Source organism: Galendromus occidentalis, unplaced genomic scaffold, assembly GCF_000255335.2.
Source record: "Galendromus occidentalis unplaced genomic scaffold, Mocc_1.1 scf7180000076522, whole genome shotgun sequence".
Lineage (NCBI taxonomy): Eukaryota > Metazoa > Arthropoda > Arachnida > Mesostigmata > Phytoseiidae > Galendromus > Galendromus occidentalis.
This window is the reverse complement of record NW_003804511.1, coordinates 519394-536414: the sequence shown is the minus strand read 5'-3', so window position 1 is coordinate 536414 and position 17021 is coordinate 519394. Positions and strand designations below refer to the sequence as shown.

Sequence of the window (17021 nt, the reverse complement as noted above, 5' to 3'; positions counted from 1 at the left end):
CGTCGGAGAAAAATGTTCAGATCACTTCGATAACGCTCGATACTTGAGAATCAACTCGCGAGGATCCGAAACTCCCAAGATTCCTTTGGAGCCAGCCCGAATCAAGAACAATCACAAGAGCGGGACGTGATCGTCAGCTGATCCGCGTATCGCTCAACGCTCGTTTCGGGTGGGACCCGGTCCGGAACGACCAAGGCTGATCATATCTTGTCGTACCTGCACACGGGCATCTGTTGCATAAATAGATCCGCTCAACGCAGTCAGGGAAAAACGCATATAACACAGATGAGGGCAAACAAGAGCCGTACTGTGATCCGATGGTACGATCACGCTCAATGAAGGATTATTATAGGTTCAAACATGTTTATAATGTAGCTAGCTAGGTAGATAGGTAGGTAGGTAGGTAGGTTCGTTTATCGATCAGCAGTCGACGCTTGGATATATATGGATGGATAGTAATGAGAAATCTTGTTTGAGACACAGAAAGAGAGAAAGGAATCGAAAGTCTTGCTTGAGGGCATTCTCGTTGCCGCTTGAGGGCATTCTCGTTGCCCCTTGAGGGACTTTTTCGCATGTTTGTCGGATCGAATCCTTGTTGTATGTTCACTCCCTTGTTGGTTGGTTTGTTTGTTTTTTGTTTGTTTGGTTTGTTGGTTGGTTGTCCATCTATCGGTTCAGCAATCGCTCCTTGAATCACTTTGAAATGGCTGTTTGAACTAAGTCCACTGACACTTCGTCAAAACTTTCCCCGTTCCGACTCAGTGCTTTGGTCCCGTTTGATGATGGCAACCGACTCAGCTGCCGGGCTTGCTTTAAATGGTGGACTTGGAGAACGACACACGGAGATGGGACGACTCTGAGAGTTGATAGTTGTGCATCTTGATCAAGGCAACGACGGCGTCCTCGACGGAAGGCAACTGTAGGAGGGCCATTTTCCGATCTTTCGGGAAAAACTTGAATCCCATTATCGCAGCGCATCCAGCTTCAGCGAAGGATTCCTGTATCTTCTCCTCGCCGCAAGTCGGTCTGCAATTGAGCGAATTCATTCAATCTAAGCAGAACCTTCACATTTCGAAAGGGGAGTCGACTCGGTTGCCCGATATCGAAATCGAGACCTAGAGAATGCTTGAAAATGAAGATGACAGTCATTCAGCAATCCCGAGGAGGGCTGGAGAGGGGGGCAACTCACGGTATGTTGGACAGATGCAGCGTGGCCGAAGGTGGGTAGATGTTCTGATAGTTCTTTGATCCAGGCTTCTTGAAGCGGTGCAGAGGGCTACTGATATAGTCTTTCGTGAGGCCGGCGTCGGGCTGCCCTTCTTTCGGCAATTGCACCATATGATGTTTGGATGGAGTCACACGCAGCTGTTTCCCGAATAGTTTGATTTTGTCGAGATGCGTCATCGCTGCGAGCATGGAAGAAACGATTTCGTTCTTATTCTCCTGCCCTCGAAGATCTCCGGCTAATGGAGGTCCGACAGGAATGCCCGTTGGGCATCCCATCATCCACGTACGAGTTGCACCTCCGATCATACGTGACGGAGTTCGGAGCGGATGTTCTTACCAACATGTGCCTGTTGTGGCTCAGCCATCTGAATGAGGGCACTGTCCTTCTTGTTGAACATGATCTTGACCCGAATCACGTCGCCGTACACTCCTAAAAAATTCGAGTGAGATTTCAGTTCGGTGCAGAAGAGCTTTGATCGGGGAGTAGGAGCGCTGGGAAGAGGGCACCAAGAGAATGAGAGGAGAGGATTTCACTGCGCCGAAGCAAACAACGTACCGAAAAGCGTAAAGAGGGCGTCTGGTGTGACAGTCTGTCGCGATCAGTTGTGGATTGTGGTATTTGTATGGATGCAAATGACAGACGAACAGCCAGCAGAGCAGCGCCAGGAATCCGGGAGATGAGGTAGACGGATGAGGCAGCCATGAATCAGAGTGGTCAAGTTGTCAAGGGTGGAGGAGTCGGGAAAGGAAGAGAAGAAGTTCCATTTAGATGAGGAACAGCAACGAACTCCATGAAGAATCGTGAGAGGAGATCGAATGTAGGTCGGCCGCGCTGAGACAAAGATCCTCGACGGAGAACAGAAGTCGACAACCGAGGTACCACCGGTGCCACCTTCACGTGAGCCTTCGCCGATTCATTCATCGATCGCTTGATTCAGGGTGAGACAGCAGCTTCACCGAACAGCTGATGGACTGAATTTCGCGCGGATAGATGGAGCTCGAGGAGGAAAGCTCCTGATAATCACCTGTTCATTGAGGTTGGAGACCAGCAGGACACATGACTGCGGCGTTCCGGGCAGTCTGAGGCTGGCGACTCCGAGGGCCTGAGCTGCGGGGAGCGCGAAGCCCCCGAGTGGGAGCGTCGGTGGGTTGAAAGCAGCTGTGAGATGAGATCCGAGATTCGCGAAAGGCGAATGGAGCATACCCAATGGGTTCGCGAGACCCAAGTTATCCAGGGTCGGGTCACCGGTCGGGAGCGAGGGGTTGGTGAAGTCGCGACTCTTGTCGTTGTTGTATTTCACATTCAGCTGCTGGAGTTTCGAATATTCGATTCTCAAGGTGCAGCAGCTATTGTAGATGTGTTGGCCATCCAGAGTCATTTTGGCCGCTTGCGCTGCTAGGGCGTCCCCGTACTGCACCAAAGCTTGCAGGGTGTCTGGAAGGGTAGGGGGGAGATCATTTTAATTATTTTTCTCTGGATCTCCAGGTTTCTAGCTTCATCCTCCGCCTCGTGATCAGAATCATGAGACGTGGCCCTTGTTGACAACTTACTGTTCTTGTTGAACGTAACGATTTTTAGCACCTTGCCTATCCGGCTGAAGAGCTGTTAAAAGAGAGAAGAACGCGGATCAGTGATAATAATAAAAAAAATACGTCGAGGCGGGCCTCTTCGATTACTATCGATGCCATCCCATTTCGAGTTCCGGAACCGCCGACTCACGCTGTTGAGGACGTCCAAGGTGATGGGGTAGAGCTGATTCTCGATGATCACGCGTAGCACAGTGTTTAGGGTTTGACCATTGTGTGTAGGGCTGATTTCCCCACTGCCTACGTCTCCGCTGGCTCGTGGAGACAAACCATGCTGTTGCTGAAGACCCACGAGAGCCTGGGCGGCGGCCAACGCGACCTGCGTCGAGTTGAGTAACATCCCATGCCCATTATCGTTGACTTTCAATTCGCGGTGATTCGACTGTTGGACGTAAATCGTGCGACCGCGGATTTGTGGAGGTGACGAAGTCTTGGCAAAGTATTCGACCATTTGTCCAGCGGAAACCTCGGTCTCCATCTCAAGGAACGCCTGATTCTTGCCCCTGCAACCAAGAATCGTCCGAGAGTGTTAAGGAGCCGATATGGAGAAACCATGACTACAACAGCTTTCTCAATGTGGAGGCGGATCGGACGAAACCGGTGATCGAGAACAACCGACGCGCTATATGGCGACGCTTGAGCGTATTCAAAAGAGGAGCCCTCCTTAGACGAAAAATTCCCCCATCGGAGTGAGGGAAATTTCGGAGGTCTTCTTTCCGGCCCGGCAACTTCCGCTCTGTACTCGATCTCCTGAAAGACTCCCGCTGAACTCACCGTAGTTGGAGAATATTGGTGATTTTCCCGAATGGGATTCCCAATTGCAGAATCTCGGAGTCGCTCGCATCGTTCGGAACGTTCCGCAGATGAACCACGCGAGAAGTCTGAGACGGCGAAGTTGACGGTGACGACGTCATCGACGCATTGTTGTTTGGCGGTGCCGCATTGTTACTGTTTGCAGTGCTGCTTTTGCTGTTGTTATTGTTGTTGTTGTTGGGACTCGTACTATTGTTATTGTTGTTGCTTGTTGTGTTGTTGTTGTTGTTTGCCGTGGCAAGGTTGTTGTTATTTTGGGCAGCAGCGGCTTTCTCCATGCGTATCTGCGGATAAAGAAAAGTTATCGGATATTGCGGATTGATCTTCGCGGACCGAGGAGAAGGGGCGGGTATCAGTACTGCAATCCTTGAACGTTCCTCCTCGGAGCGGGCCGGTATGATCAGATTTGGCGAAATCGTTCAGAGAAACCAGACTCACCTTTTTGGCATTCTCGTTGTTGTTGTCTGTGACTGTGGCTAGAGGACCCATGCCACCATTCACGGTTAATAATTCGTCCGTGCCTCTCTGCAAAGGAAAGAACAAAAATTAAATTTGTGTTCCAGGAGATTCGAGAGCGAGCCCATTTTCCGCTTCCGCGGTGTTCCTTCGGGTGTCAGAATCATATCTCCATGCGTCTCCGCAGTGACAATCTCGACCCACACGCTTACTTAATCTAATTTCGGAATAATTTTGAGTTTTGAATATTACGTTGCGGGAACATTTTCATTTGGATGAGGATTAAACCGCGAGACGCTTCTGCGGAAGGCCGTTCCTGGACTTGATGAGATAAGTTTGAAGTTACGCTCCCGGTTCTTCGAGGCGACCTTCACCCTTGGCGAAATATGCCGTCCAGCATCGTGCTTCGCGACAATGAAAGCGAGTTTTTCTCGGCTCGGATCTGACCGTTTTCTCCCGGAAGTCCCATGAACATTGTAGCCTTCGCCATCAGATGACAACAGCGAGGATGAATAACGCAAGCTCATGTGAAACGTTTGTGAGCTTGTGCCGTACACACGGGGAGCTTTACATGCTCAACATTAGACATGTGGCGATTTTTCCACGGGACATGTCGTTAGGGAGCAATATCGATCGCGCTCGGGTGAGAAGAGCGGTCGGCGTTTACATCGTGCATGCAGGACTTATGAAGCAGGGAATGGATGAATCAATCCACTTCACACTCATAATGAGAACCGTTATGCAACTCGGAAGGCGACAACAACACCCTTGGAAGTCTCGAGTCGTAGCCCTTGTTGCGTACGTTATCAACTGCCGCTTTGGTACACACGCATGGCGTTCTTCGGCAGAGGAACCAACAACCCGGAGAAAGTGGACGGATACCGCCTCCCACCAAACGGACAGTAGCGTCCGAACTCGCGCTGGCTTAAACTACATCGGCCGAGTCTCGCATAATCGGACTGTAGTTTTTGTGTTCTTTTTTGCGACGAGAAAATAGTAGAAAAGCTGAGTGAACCGCAGTCCGAACCGTGCCCGCATGTCAGCCGTTGGCCAACTTTGGAATTTAGACTTTTTTGCGCGAATTTCGATGAAACTTTTGAACGCTCGCTGACTTTCCACCAGGAACTTTCCGTCACGTGTTCGGGTGGACTATCTACCGAGAACTTGAGTTCCCGAATGCACAGCACAGCCTCGATTGTCATTTAGAGGAAGGGGGAGCCCTATATCTGGGGGAGCCCTCCCCTCTGAAGACTAATTTTTCCCGGGAATATCGGCAACGAGAGAGAGGAAGAGGCATTCGACCCTCCCTGACGCGTCTTCGGGAAGCAGTCCTCTGAGCCCGTGAGGATCGAAAAGTTTTGCCGATAGAGTAGTGGATCCAGAATAATATCAAGCGGTTCGGTATAAACCGCGCCGCCGAGCCCGGCTAGCAAATGATACAATTTCGGCCAGTATACATTATGTGGGCGCATGTTGTTTTTCACTCCCTGTCCACGAGACCTGAACTTCCGACGATCGATACCTCTCTCTAGATGAGGCTCCACAGGCCACCGAGAAAGCGAGTTCGGTTGTTCTCGACGTGGCGTGAACCCTCGTGGGCCGACGGCAGTCATCGACGGGTCTCTCAATTGGACTCGTCGTTTGTGTCTCCTCGTGAGAATCCATCTGCATTTGTCCCCGAAGCATCCAGCGCGCAGCCCACGGCATCGATCGATCAGTCGAGGTACAAAGCGCCTGGAGTTCGTAATGCTCTCGAATACATCCGGAGAGTGCGTCTCGCTTGCCTACGTAGTGTCCTGAGTTTATTCATAAGATGGCGCTCCGATCGATACGTACTGGCCTCGAAGAGAGAGCTCCGAACGGTTTCCTTTGAAAGCAGCGTCTAGCTGAATCCCCTTCCAGGAACGGCGAACTGTGCATCGGCTATCTCGACCGGTCTCGTCCATGAAATTCCCCCCACGAACAGGGTCCTCCGCGCAGGGCCCGTCGTCGTCCCTCGTGAACGAGCCGCAGGGAGCTGGCTCACTTTCAGAGAGAGTCTCCCTCCCGAACATTATGCAAACGATTTAATGTCTCTTATCGATCGAGAATATAACGCACAAACACCCGCGTGGAGCTGAACTCCACGCTGGAGTGGGTCTCGTTCTAGAGAGCATCGTTTCTCGATTACTTTTTTCCCCCATGCAGCACAAAACAGTCCCGCAAGACCGCACTCGGACAATTTTTTCCCGGTGCTCGAGTCCGAGCTCCATTTCCATTCCGCTCTAGTCTCACAGCAACACGGTCCATCGGAAGCGGTCCGAGTCGTCGACAGCAGAGTTGGCTCGCGGTGTTCGAATTTCCCGAAAGAGGAATAAATCCTATGAATTTGCCGAATTCCATCGCTCGGTCTGATCGTTTGTCGGGACGATATTGTCTCCGGAAACGATGACATAAGATGAATTTACTTCATGTCGGCGCAGATTTCCCGCAAGGGATAAGGGCAGAGTGGTGGTCAGAGCTTGGGTGGTCAAAACGTAGAGTATTCAAAAAGCAGTTACTCTGTTGCATATTCATTCTCTTCGCTGATGTGTTGGTGGGTCATTATTCCGCGAGAAAGTATATCATTTGCACGCCCAACGACCGGGGCGAGCGGTCATTGTCAAGCGGATACGCGACTGAATCATGGCAGGCCTCGAGAAAACGACTTCTGACGGTGCATTCGACGCGCAAGTACACTGACGGACGACACCCAAGCTCCCAGAGTTCAGTCGGAACTCCCATCGGGTCTCATTCGAGTGATCCACCTTCAGAGGAACGGCTCGGATCGCTTGTCTGTTTCTCTCTGACTGATTCGACGACGCCCTCCGCAAGACGCATGCCCGACTCCGAGCCCCGGTCAATCCGGATGCTCTCCCGGTTAGCCTCAAGCTTCCCCCCGTCTGTTGACGTCTGAGAATATCGAAAACGCCCGCCGTGCCATCCATGGGACGCATGCGTCGTCCGAGCGGCAGCCTCGTTCCCTCGTTCGCTTGTCAATCGCTTCAGAGCCAACAGCTTGGTCGACCAGCGTCAGTCGGTGAGTCCCGTGGTTCGTCGTTCGGAGCAGCGAGCGACTGTCTGACTGACTGACTGACTGAGCCAACCAGACGGCGAGCGAACCAGAACCAGTTCTCAAGGCCGGTCGCGCCGAGCGCTAGAGAAAGCGACCGAGCGACGTTGCCTGCCGCCAGCGGCCGGACGGACCGCGATGTACGCCGACACGGCGTGGATGGACACTTCGAAGTCAGTGCACTTTGACAGTCGCTTGGCAGCCAGTCAGTCAGTCAATCGACGAGGAAGGGGAGCACGCAGGCGAAAGAATAGCGAGAAACCGAAAACAGACGGCGACTTCGACGTTTATATGAGCGCTGCTTCTCAAAATCTCTCGGCTCGATCCATTCACGCGGCTGCACTGTCAAAGGGTTTTGCATCCAGGTCCCTTCCAGTTCGTTCGTTCGACTGTTTGCTCGTCCCAAACAAGACAACCCACGCAGAGCTACCACTCGACGAGAGCTCGCTTCTGGATAGAACAATCCCGGAATTCTCCGAAGACTCCTCTGAACTATACATATGTAAAATTAATACTCGCCACTGTCGAATACTTCGACAGTCGACCTATTCCAGAGTCGCAACCGACAATTAACACACATGAAAGAATCTCGCCCAAGGCCGGGCTGAAATAAAAATCAGTGCTCAACTGTCAACAGCTCTACGGGTTCTCGGTGTCGAGAGGTAGGCGGATGGAAACTCCGAAGTTGAGGTGCCGTCACTGACGCAATCGATATGAACTTCCGAGACGTCTAACCGAAACTTTTTGTAAATTGTCGAGTTTCTCGTCGTTTCATCAGACAAGAAGGCGTGAAAATGATCGATCCTCTCGATTTAATGAAGTGATACTCATTGAAGGATGCCATCGATTCTCGTATCGTTCACAGAGCGTCTGAAGATCTTAACCAGGTAATCCGATTCCGTAATACAGACTCGAAAAAAGGGTTCCTCATGCGACGCCCACGCTCACTTATCCTAAGGTATTTCTCGCTCGGGCTTTGGACGATTTGTGGACCCCAGTCGCGACGAAATGATTTCTCTCCTGCATAGGCAACCTTTGAAGCGCGATTCGTATCCGTAAGAAGACAGAAGTCGTCCACGTCTTCGCGACGTCAAGCTCGAGCACGGCTCAAGGGCCGAAACAATTCTGACCGCGGAGCGCCAGCGGAGGCATCTACAGGAATTCTCAAGCTTTCAGTCGACTCGTCTTTCCTTCTGCTGATCTGATGACTTCTCGCTTCTCATTCGCGTCAGCAAAGTTCTCGACCTAGGCGAGGAATCCAGAAGATAGTACCTACGATCGACGATTGTGAGTAGAAGAATGGACTTCGAGCTCAAGATTACGTGGACCTGAACCAGGACAAGTGCTCGGACAGTGAGGAGAGAGGTAGGATCCCGTTCTGCGGGCAGGATCCGGCTCACATGCGGCATTGGGTAGCGATTCCGCTTGTGGGGAACAAGATTGTGTTCTGACGTATTGCGTGTCGCGTGAGAAGCGTCGCAGCGCTTGCTCCGTCTGTTTCTCATAGAGCCCCTCCCAATTGACAGCTCTCTGCGGAAAGCCTCATTAAGCAAGACCACCAAAGCGGGCGAACAAGTGAGGAAGCAGGGGAGGAATACGTTCGGATGTGGCGACCCCATCGCCTCAAAACCTCGTCCGGCGGACACCATTGCAATAGATGCAGTCACCAGACCCAAAAACATGGAAAACTCGGAATCGAGAAATACTTCCTACTCTCTATCGAAGCCCAAGCACCGTGATCCACCGAAACATGGAATTATCGGATCCCATACCTGCCCGGCCGCGTCGCTCATTTGACCGCGGGCGCCCTATGTCCCTCCATCAGCTGATCAGCAATGCATTGATCGGCCGATGATGGCCTCTTATTATTGGTCTTATAAGCGCGCGTTCTGGCACGAACTCCCCTGATCGGAACAGCTTATACAGCTCCCCGTCTTCTGATCGGACGATGTAGTTCACTCCCCCTCGTCCTCGACTCTGACGAGAAAATTGAGTGTGTCTCCGCGAAAAATATTTTCCACCATACTGCTCGTGGGACGCTCTCCGATGAGAATTTCTGCATTCGGAGAAGCGCACCGGATCGGTGAATGAATCACCGAGTACGGAGCCGGCTGGAAGCGTTCGTCATAGAGGAAGCGAGGCCGGGTCGCCGGGTCTGAGAACCAGCAGCGTCGCCACCGGCATCGGTGCATCGGCTACTGCTGCCGCTAACGCTGGCCGTCATCACCGTAGGCAACATCGTTCACACATGCGCTAGCCGCTCGGACGGCAATGGGTTGATGCCCCGAGTTCTCCTGCCTCTGCTCCGAAGCAAACATCGACGGTGCGTCCGCCAAGCGACGCGACGGACGAAGCGCCGTCCATGCCTCGAACCGCGTCCAGCACGGCGAGTGCGCAGTTGTGGGCAACGAGTTGTGCTCGCAACAGAGCGGCGACTGTTCTTTCTTCTTTTCTTCGTTTTCACATCCTCTATCGGACGAGCCGATGGTTTGACGGACACGTTGTTCTGAACAACGACGACTTCGACGGCGACGACAATAGCGTCAACAACGACAGAAAAACGAGATAATCATCTGACGGGGATCACCATCAAGGCAGTGTTGTCTAGGAGCCTTCAATCGGAGCAGCGACGATCCGACCACGGCAATACGTTAGGTTCCTGCCGCGATGTATAGTCAAATCATTCGAACGTCAGATCCATCGTGGAATGATCGATTTGTTCGATGCGAGGCAGGGAAACGAAGGAAGCCTCGAATTTACCCGAGATCGTCATCGTCGTTTTTTTCCGGATATTTTCTCGATTCCTTCGCTGGTTTTTGTTGTCTCTGTGCCGCGCTCAGAGTCCAGAGCATCCGAGGACGTCTAAGCGATTTCACGGAGAACTCGGTTAGAGGGACATCGGAGGAATTCGGCACAGGGCTGTGGCACGAGGCACGTTCGGACTTTTCCACCGCCCAGCGAGCTTGGAGGTATCTGAGGGGAGGGAACATCGGAGTGCCGTAACCACAAGCGCGGGAAAAACAGAAGCCGTGGAAGAGCATCGCTCTGTTTGTTGAATCAGTCGATTCTCACACAGATTTGCTCGCGCTCCACCCGACGGTCATCGCCGCTCCTCCACGACAGCGATTTGGGGTGGAACCATTTGAATTGCTGATCTCTTCTCGCTCACTTCATTGTTCTTATTTTTTCAACAAACGAGCAGCGGCGCCGAAACTACGTCAGAAAACGCAGCCGATCTTCTCGGTCGTTTCGGTCGTGTGAACGCCCGAAAACGGACCTCATGAGCTCAGGAGCGCGACTCTAGGCGAAACTCGGGAGAAACACGCCTCTCGATGCCCCAGCACGCTTGGTTTCGGAAGTTGGAAGAGCGGGAGGACCTCGGAAAAGCGTCATTGGACTTCAGCTTCATGCGCGCAGCTGTTGCGCAAGAACGAAGGCTATCACACAATGCGAACTTGAGTTTTTAAACTTCGAGAATCTTTCTTGGGGTTCATCCTTCGTCTGGAAAGCCGAGTGAAGCAGCCGTGACGTCTTCAGCTCGATGTTGCTCAACTGATAAACGATGGCGACGGCGTTGGCAGCGGCGGCCACAGTGGCAGCAGCAACATCGAAAACTACTGAAGTTCAGCGCGCCATCCGATACGGCCACGTGGAGTAGCCGAATCACGGAACGGGCGGCGGCGGTGAGAACGGACGCGCCACAAGTAGCGCGCAAGCAGCCGCAAATCCAGAGCCGATTCCGTCTGATTCACAACTAAATCCGCTCTCTGAACTGGAGCCGGAATCGAACGGGGTATATCCGGCCATTCATCTCCGAACTGTACCGAGGTCCCGACCGGCGGTCGGAGGCTTCTGGGGATATTTAATCCGGACGAGGAGGATTTTTTTATCTCTTCGGGATTTATATTCCCAGAATCCGGGGGCACGAATGAGCCGGGAAACCGGTGCGCAAAACTTCCTCCTAGCAAAAATAAAAGCACAAGTACAATTCGGAATCTCCTTATCATGGAATTCCTTCCCTCGTAATTACATTGATTGTATAGAGCGGAGAATAGTAATCCACCGAGTGGGAATATTTGTGAAAGCGAGTGAAAAACATTCGCCCGCTCCATTTCAACTAATCGGACGCCGTCGGTTGCCGCCATAACCGACGGCTGATAATGTTTGACGGCGAATCCCGACGGCAACGTTTCCGGTCAACAACACCAACCATTCACCCACTGGCACTCCTGCTGGCTGCTGCTGTTGTTACGGCCACCGCATCGGCTCCATTAGCACCGCTACGACGATTCCTCGGAGCGTTGAAAGGAGTAGTACTACGACGAGCAGACCTCCTGCCAGTACAAGCATGTAAACACGATCAGGAGTTCACGAGCAGGTCAACTACGCGTTTATCCGACGATATTCGCTTTCGTGGAATAATATTCAGAGAAATTCCTCGTATTCATGATGCGCGAGGGGAATGAGCAGATTTTCGTTTCTGATCTTTTCCGAACTCGACAGCACTCCCGGAACACGGTTGTTTTCCCCAGCCCGGCTCCGTCCCCCCCACCTGATGCTGAGGGCTTGAAGTGAACGTTCAGCTCTTCGCCGATTTTACGGCGATTCTTCACCCGCACAGGCGGAACGATGAACGCAACAAAGAAGACTGTCATAAGAAAGTCATGGACTGTAATGATACAGCGACCGAAAAGAGAAGGAATGAGGAGCCCAGCGGGGAATGTCTGTGGAACGACCCGAGGAGGGTCGTAGGATTCCATTCAGTCAGTGTTCTCCTTCGTCGTCTTCTGTGCAGCGGCGACGTCGCGAGCCAGCGGACACTATTAGCCGGAGCTAAGACTCCCCCGTACCTGGGGGTGCGGCGTCGTGTGGTATCGGCTATCGATCCGAGTGTATTCATTATTATATTGCTGCTGCTGCTGCTGCTGCTGCCGCCACCACTACAAGCATCGTCTTCCACTTAATAGCAGGCCATCGGAGAGCCAAGCGATCCGGTGATCTACGCGTGCATGTTTGCCGTTCTCCTACATTAGCACGTACCGATCTGTCCAATAAAGACGAGAGCGGAGCTCGAAACAACTCGGCCGAAGAACTTCGATCAGCAAGAGACCGTGCAGCGCGGGTGCGTTTTCTCGCCTGAGGAACGCGCCGAGCCGAAACCAGAGAGGTTTCGTTTGAAAATCCTCCACTGAAGCACCCATTTCGAAGCGCGAAGGAGCCGTGCGTTTGAGCTTCGGGTTCCTATTACTCGTTCTATCCCCAGGGAGAATCGATCGGGAAACGAACGGGCAACAAAACGCTCCGGACTCAGCACCCGAATGAATTAGCACTTTACGGCACCGCGTCGCTCGCGCCACCAGGGCGATAGGAGTTGGTGATTTACGGAGATCGTGCAGGAGAACTCGAAAACGGAAATTAAAGGAAATGTCTCGGGTGGACGTCAACATGGGACGCGCAATTATCTCGAGTGTCCATTGTTTTCGGCGCATGCATGCATGAATGATTGCTGGCATATGAGCTGCGCGGGTGGGTGGGTGCTCGGTTGCTTCGTTGGTTATGGGATCGAGCCGGGGCCCACGACGACTGATGAGTGAGGTCTAAGGGCTACTCGTAAGCAGTTATTCCACATTGCTCGTACTCCTCCCGACTTCCTGGCGAAACTACCTAAGGGGGTAGAGGGGGGGCGACGCAAGGGGAGGGATGGCCGACGCGAAGGGGCTCCGTACCACGGGGGCGAGGGAGCCGGCTGCGGCAGTGTTCCTGGACTCGACCTCTTCGTCTTTCCCTTTATTCGTGTAGATTGATAACAGAATTCATTAAGAGTGGGCCCTGGGACTTCTACTCGCTTTGTCTACCTCTTCCACCCGAGCCGTACTGGATCGCTGCTCACTCGACGCTTCCTCAGCCTGAGCGTAAACTATTCACACATCGAGCTGGGCGGGGCTCAAATGTTAACGGCGACCGCCGCCGGAACTGCAGCATCCAGGGCACGGATAATCCGTCGCTTCATCCGTCTTTTCGTGCGTCTTTCTGTCTGTCTATCCGGCAAATCATCATTCGTCTATCTATCCACCCCTCCACCTATCCATCTGCCTCGAGGCTTATCCAGCCTCGGATTCGAACCCGGGGTCGACTAGAATTGTCTCGTTCGCTTCGCCTCCGGTCTCCGTCAGAACGAGTATGCCCGTTCGACGCTTCGTTTCATTCGCCTTGAATTATACTGAGGCGACGATCATCGTTAGGGTGAACGCCGATCGGCGACCCGCGCGACAACTGACGCCGTCGTTGTTGTTTCTTCCGCCGTCGCGTCGCAAAGGTTAGAACAATAAAGTTTTATTTCCACAAGACCCCAGTCGGATGCGTGAACAGTTCGCAAGGAGGTGACAGCGACGTGACGTAACCCATTCCGGAAGGTCAAGCCCGGTGAGTCCGGGGCGTTGATAGGTACGTTCGTTCGTAGGCCAGAAATCAGGTCTGTGTACGGTCGCTTCCGGAAAATGCTCGCTGCGAATCATTGATCATCCCTCTCCTTCCGTCTCGAGATTTTCTGATCATCGTCTGTAGCCGCTAGTTAACGATCGAAAAGAGCCCGTCGCTTCCGATTGATCAAGTGGAGTGGCTTTCACTCATAAACGTCGATCGGCGACGACGATGGAAAAGGCCCGTCAATGGTCTTTCGGAGCTGTTTCGAACACGACAGGAAGCTCACGCCAGAGGATGCATCTGAGTGAGTGAGGATTCGTTCCCTCATCCTGGCGAAACTCTCCAACGTCGAGCGTGAGTGGACACTGAGCAGACTCGGGATATTCACTATCGTTCGCCGCTTCATTCATCCTCCCACTTCCCGAGCGCATCTGTGCCAGCGGGATCGACGGCGCCGATAGTACTCGAGTGAAGTCCGATCTCCGACGACCCCGCGTTTTCCCTGCCCTCCACCAACTCCCTTTTACTCAAGAGAAACGAACGAACGAACGAGCAAACAAATACCCGGATCGGCATTGCGCTCTCCAATGCGCCGCGCGAGAGTTCGCCGGAGCAACAAGCTCCCCGCAAAGCAATACTCTGTCAGCCAGCGGAGGCGACTGAGTGGGAGAGTCTCTGCAATAGTCTCAAAACTGGGCAAGGCGTCTCCTGTCTTGTTAGCGCAAGATTGCTGTTGAGCTCCAATATTCGTCGCTCAGAGCCTGGAGACCAAAACATACCGCGGGATACCCGGTCGGAACCTCAGGGGTCGGGGCGATAGGGGAGTAGGGGGAGGGGAGATCCCCCATGGCGTAAAGGGCAGGCCTAGGGAGAAGGGTGTGGCTTGCTAGTCTAACGGTCAGGAGGCGAGCCTTGTAAATGCGAAGACGACGGCGATGAGCGCCAAAGGAGAAATACAGCAACAGGATGGAAGCGCGGTCGATATCCACTGAGCTGTTCGGTCAGAAGCACCGCAAAAGTGCAAGCGGACAAAGAACAGCGAAACCTCGAGGCAATTATTTCTGGTGTTCACCCCTGGCGTTCGGACCCCATCCGATGCCGCACAGGGAGAACGCCGAGATTGCTTTGTGAGATTCTAGCCTCCCCGATGCTTCGTCGGGGCGCTTGAGGACATCACTTCGAAAACACGTCCAGATCTCTCATCATGAGGACTCGACGCTCCGGACGGCAAACTCCCGGTGAGTGGGAATTTCAAACAAATTGCATCTGCATTCGAACTATTTTGCCCAGAAGTTTCGAGAGGACAATTGTCTCAACAGAAACGCAGCCGAACTTCGCTCGTACGAGTCGACCCTCAAACTCGATGAGAACTGTTGTGGTTTGCTTTCGGTCCCACCGCCGCCGTCTTTCGGCTCAGCTCAGAATTCTCTATTCTCATACAATTCAGCCAGCTGCCCCTGGTGGTGCGGCTTCATCTTCTCGTTCAGCGTTCTGCTCAGATTCCTAGGGTTCTAAGGAGAAAACGAATTCTTAAACAGACAGAACAGAAGCCGGCCGACAGTCGAAAAAACAGACGAGCACTTCTCCCGGCCGTCTGAATTCTATTGTTGATTTTTTTCTTCTGCCCGGCCCCCCTCATACTAAATAGTCGCTAGCTTTCTTCCCTTTTCCTTCCGCGCAGCAATCCAGCGCTGCAAAGCATGCCGTACACGGGGAGATAGAAAACGCTCTCCATTCGCGCGTTACGAAGCTAGCTTCGCGGTGGATTTCCATCTCAATATAGGCCCCACGGTCAGGAGTTCATTCAATAACTTGACTTTTCAACTATTTCTCCCATTTCCGCTGACAGCAAACGAGCGAGTAATCTGACTGGACGCGTCGAGCTTTCCCCGCTCGAATATCAATTATTGTCAATCAACGAGCCGAGGTCCGACTCCGTGCCACATTCAGGTACCGAGTTTCTCCCGGGACGCGTTCCCCACCGAATCTCTGCTTCGCGAACTGTCCTGTGAAGTCTCTAGCTTGCCGGGATGAGGAGAAGTTCAAGTCTGTGCGATTCGCGGGGGGCATTTCTCCCAGCCTGCGCTCCAATCATCAAGGATTACTGCGAGGAACGTGGGATGATTGCGAGGAACGTGGACGCGATGTCCGGCTCGATAGTGGATGACCTCGAGGTCTCCCAGAGACTTCCCTACGAAAAACAAAAATTTCTCTCGTCGACGGAGGAGTCAACAATAGCAATTACGAAGATCTCCACCCACAAAATCGAGGCATCGGAACCGGTGACAGCGGCACCGAGAAGAGATTCACCGCCGTTCTTTCCGGAATGACCCGTTGAATAAATTCCGAGACCCAAACTACAGAGTAACACTACTGCAAAGAATCCACTCGTCGAAGGGAAATCAAGGAACCCCGTGCCCGATTGTCGTCGTCATGTAGCCCGTCGTTGAATTTCGCATGAAGTTCCTCCATCGATTCTCTCGATCGCAGACTTGCCCGGCCAAGCAGCCATCGGCCGGCCGGAACGCGGCAAACGTCAAGCGAACCAGCGGCGGCAGAAGCCGAGAGGAGAGAAGAAGCAGGGGAAGAAAAAATGAAAAATCCATGATGACCACGATAGACGTATCGGCAACGTAACGTGCCCCTTCACAACGACGCGCCGAAGAAGAAACAAATCCGGTGGAAAGAGTAGCAAGAGTCACACGCACCGGCCGACGGACGGATGTACGGACCGAACGACGGATGGACCGACCGACCGACCAGCACCAGCCAACCAAGCGAACCGTCCGAAGCAAGCCAACAACCGGGCTGGCAGGCAGGCAGGCAGACAAGCGAACGAAGCAGTGAGCGAACAGGCGAGCGGGCGAAAGCAACATACAGCAGCAGCACCACCACCGTAGGCGAACCCTCTGTTCAATCCACAGGTTGTTGTTATGACGACTAATAAATACGGCGGAAAGGCTAATCTCGCAAGAATTGTGCAGATCGAGTCAACCTAATCGACTCACGATGAGCGTACACTCCGAGTTACCGAGCGACCAATCGATCAATGGAACACGATTCGCTAACGAGATAAAATCGGCGGCGAAGGTCCTCGCGGATCACCTTCGTCATTCACTCACTCAGAAGTTCTGAATTCCATCGGAACTTCACCGCTCTTCTGGCGAGTTCGCCAACGGTTTCAAGATATTTCTCTTCGCTCCCCATGAGCTCAAGGGTTTTTCTTTTCATTCGATCAATCGATAACAGACTCAACAAGTGTCTGCGCAGGTTTCCGATTCCGTGACCAGAGACCACGGTGGACGAAGATCGTTTCGGATGCGTACTCACCAGAGTCATGATTTTTTTTCTGTCGCGCTCGAAACGATGAGCTCTCGATTAGTCCCGATAGAAGCGGACAGAAGTCACAACAGTAGATGAAGTT

The 17021-nt window shown here is 52.8% G+C and overlaps 1 protein-coding gene across 1 annotated transcript; it reads right to left on the bottom strand.

Annotated features, from left to right (window-relative positions):
• Nucleotides 1–806: 806 nt before the first annotated feature.
• Nucleotides 807–16974, bottom strand: LOC100897237 (polypyrimidine tract-binding protein 1). Its single transcript, XM_018642089.1, has 10 exons — nt 16928–16974; nt 4066–4152; nt 3589–3911; nt 2948–3317; nt 2779–2830; nt 2253–2662; nt 1784–1817; nt 1565–1657; nt 1190–1406; nt 807–1026 (listed from the first exon to the last, which is right to left on the bottom strand). The coding sequence occupies exons 1-10, from the start codon at nt 16934–16936 to the stop codon at nt 813–815; spliced, it is 1809 nt and encodes a 602-aa protein (XP_018497605.1). The 5' UTR covers nt 16937–16974; the 3' UTR covers nt 807–812.
• Between the last annotated feature and the right edge of the window lie 47 nt (nt 16975–17021).

Coding starts and splice junctions, on each gene's coding strand:
- LOC100897237 (XM_018642089.1), bottom strand. Junction 3,912..4,065: donor ACAACGAGAATGCCAAAAAG/GTGAGTCTGGTT, acceptor CTTTATCCGCAG/ATACGCATGGAGAAAGCCGC. Junction 2,831..2,947: donor CCTTGGACGTCCTCAACAGC/GTGAGTCGGCGG, acceptor CTCTTTTAACAG/CTCTTCAGCCGGATAGGCAA.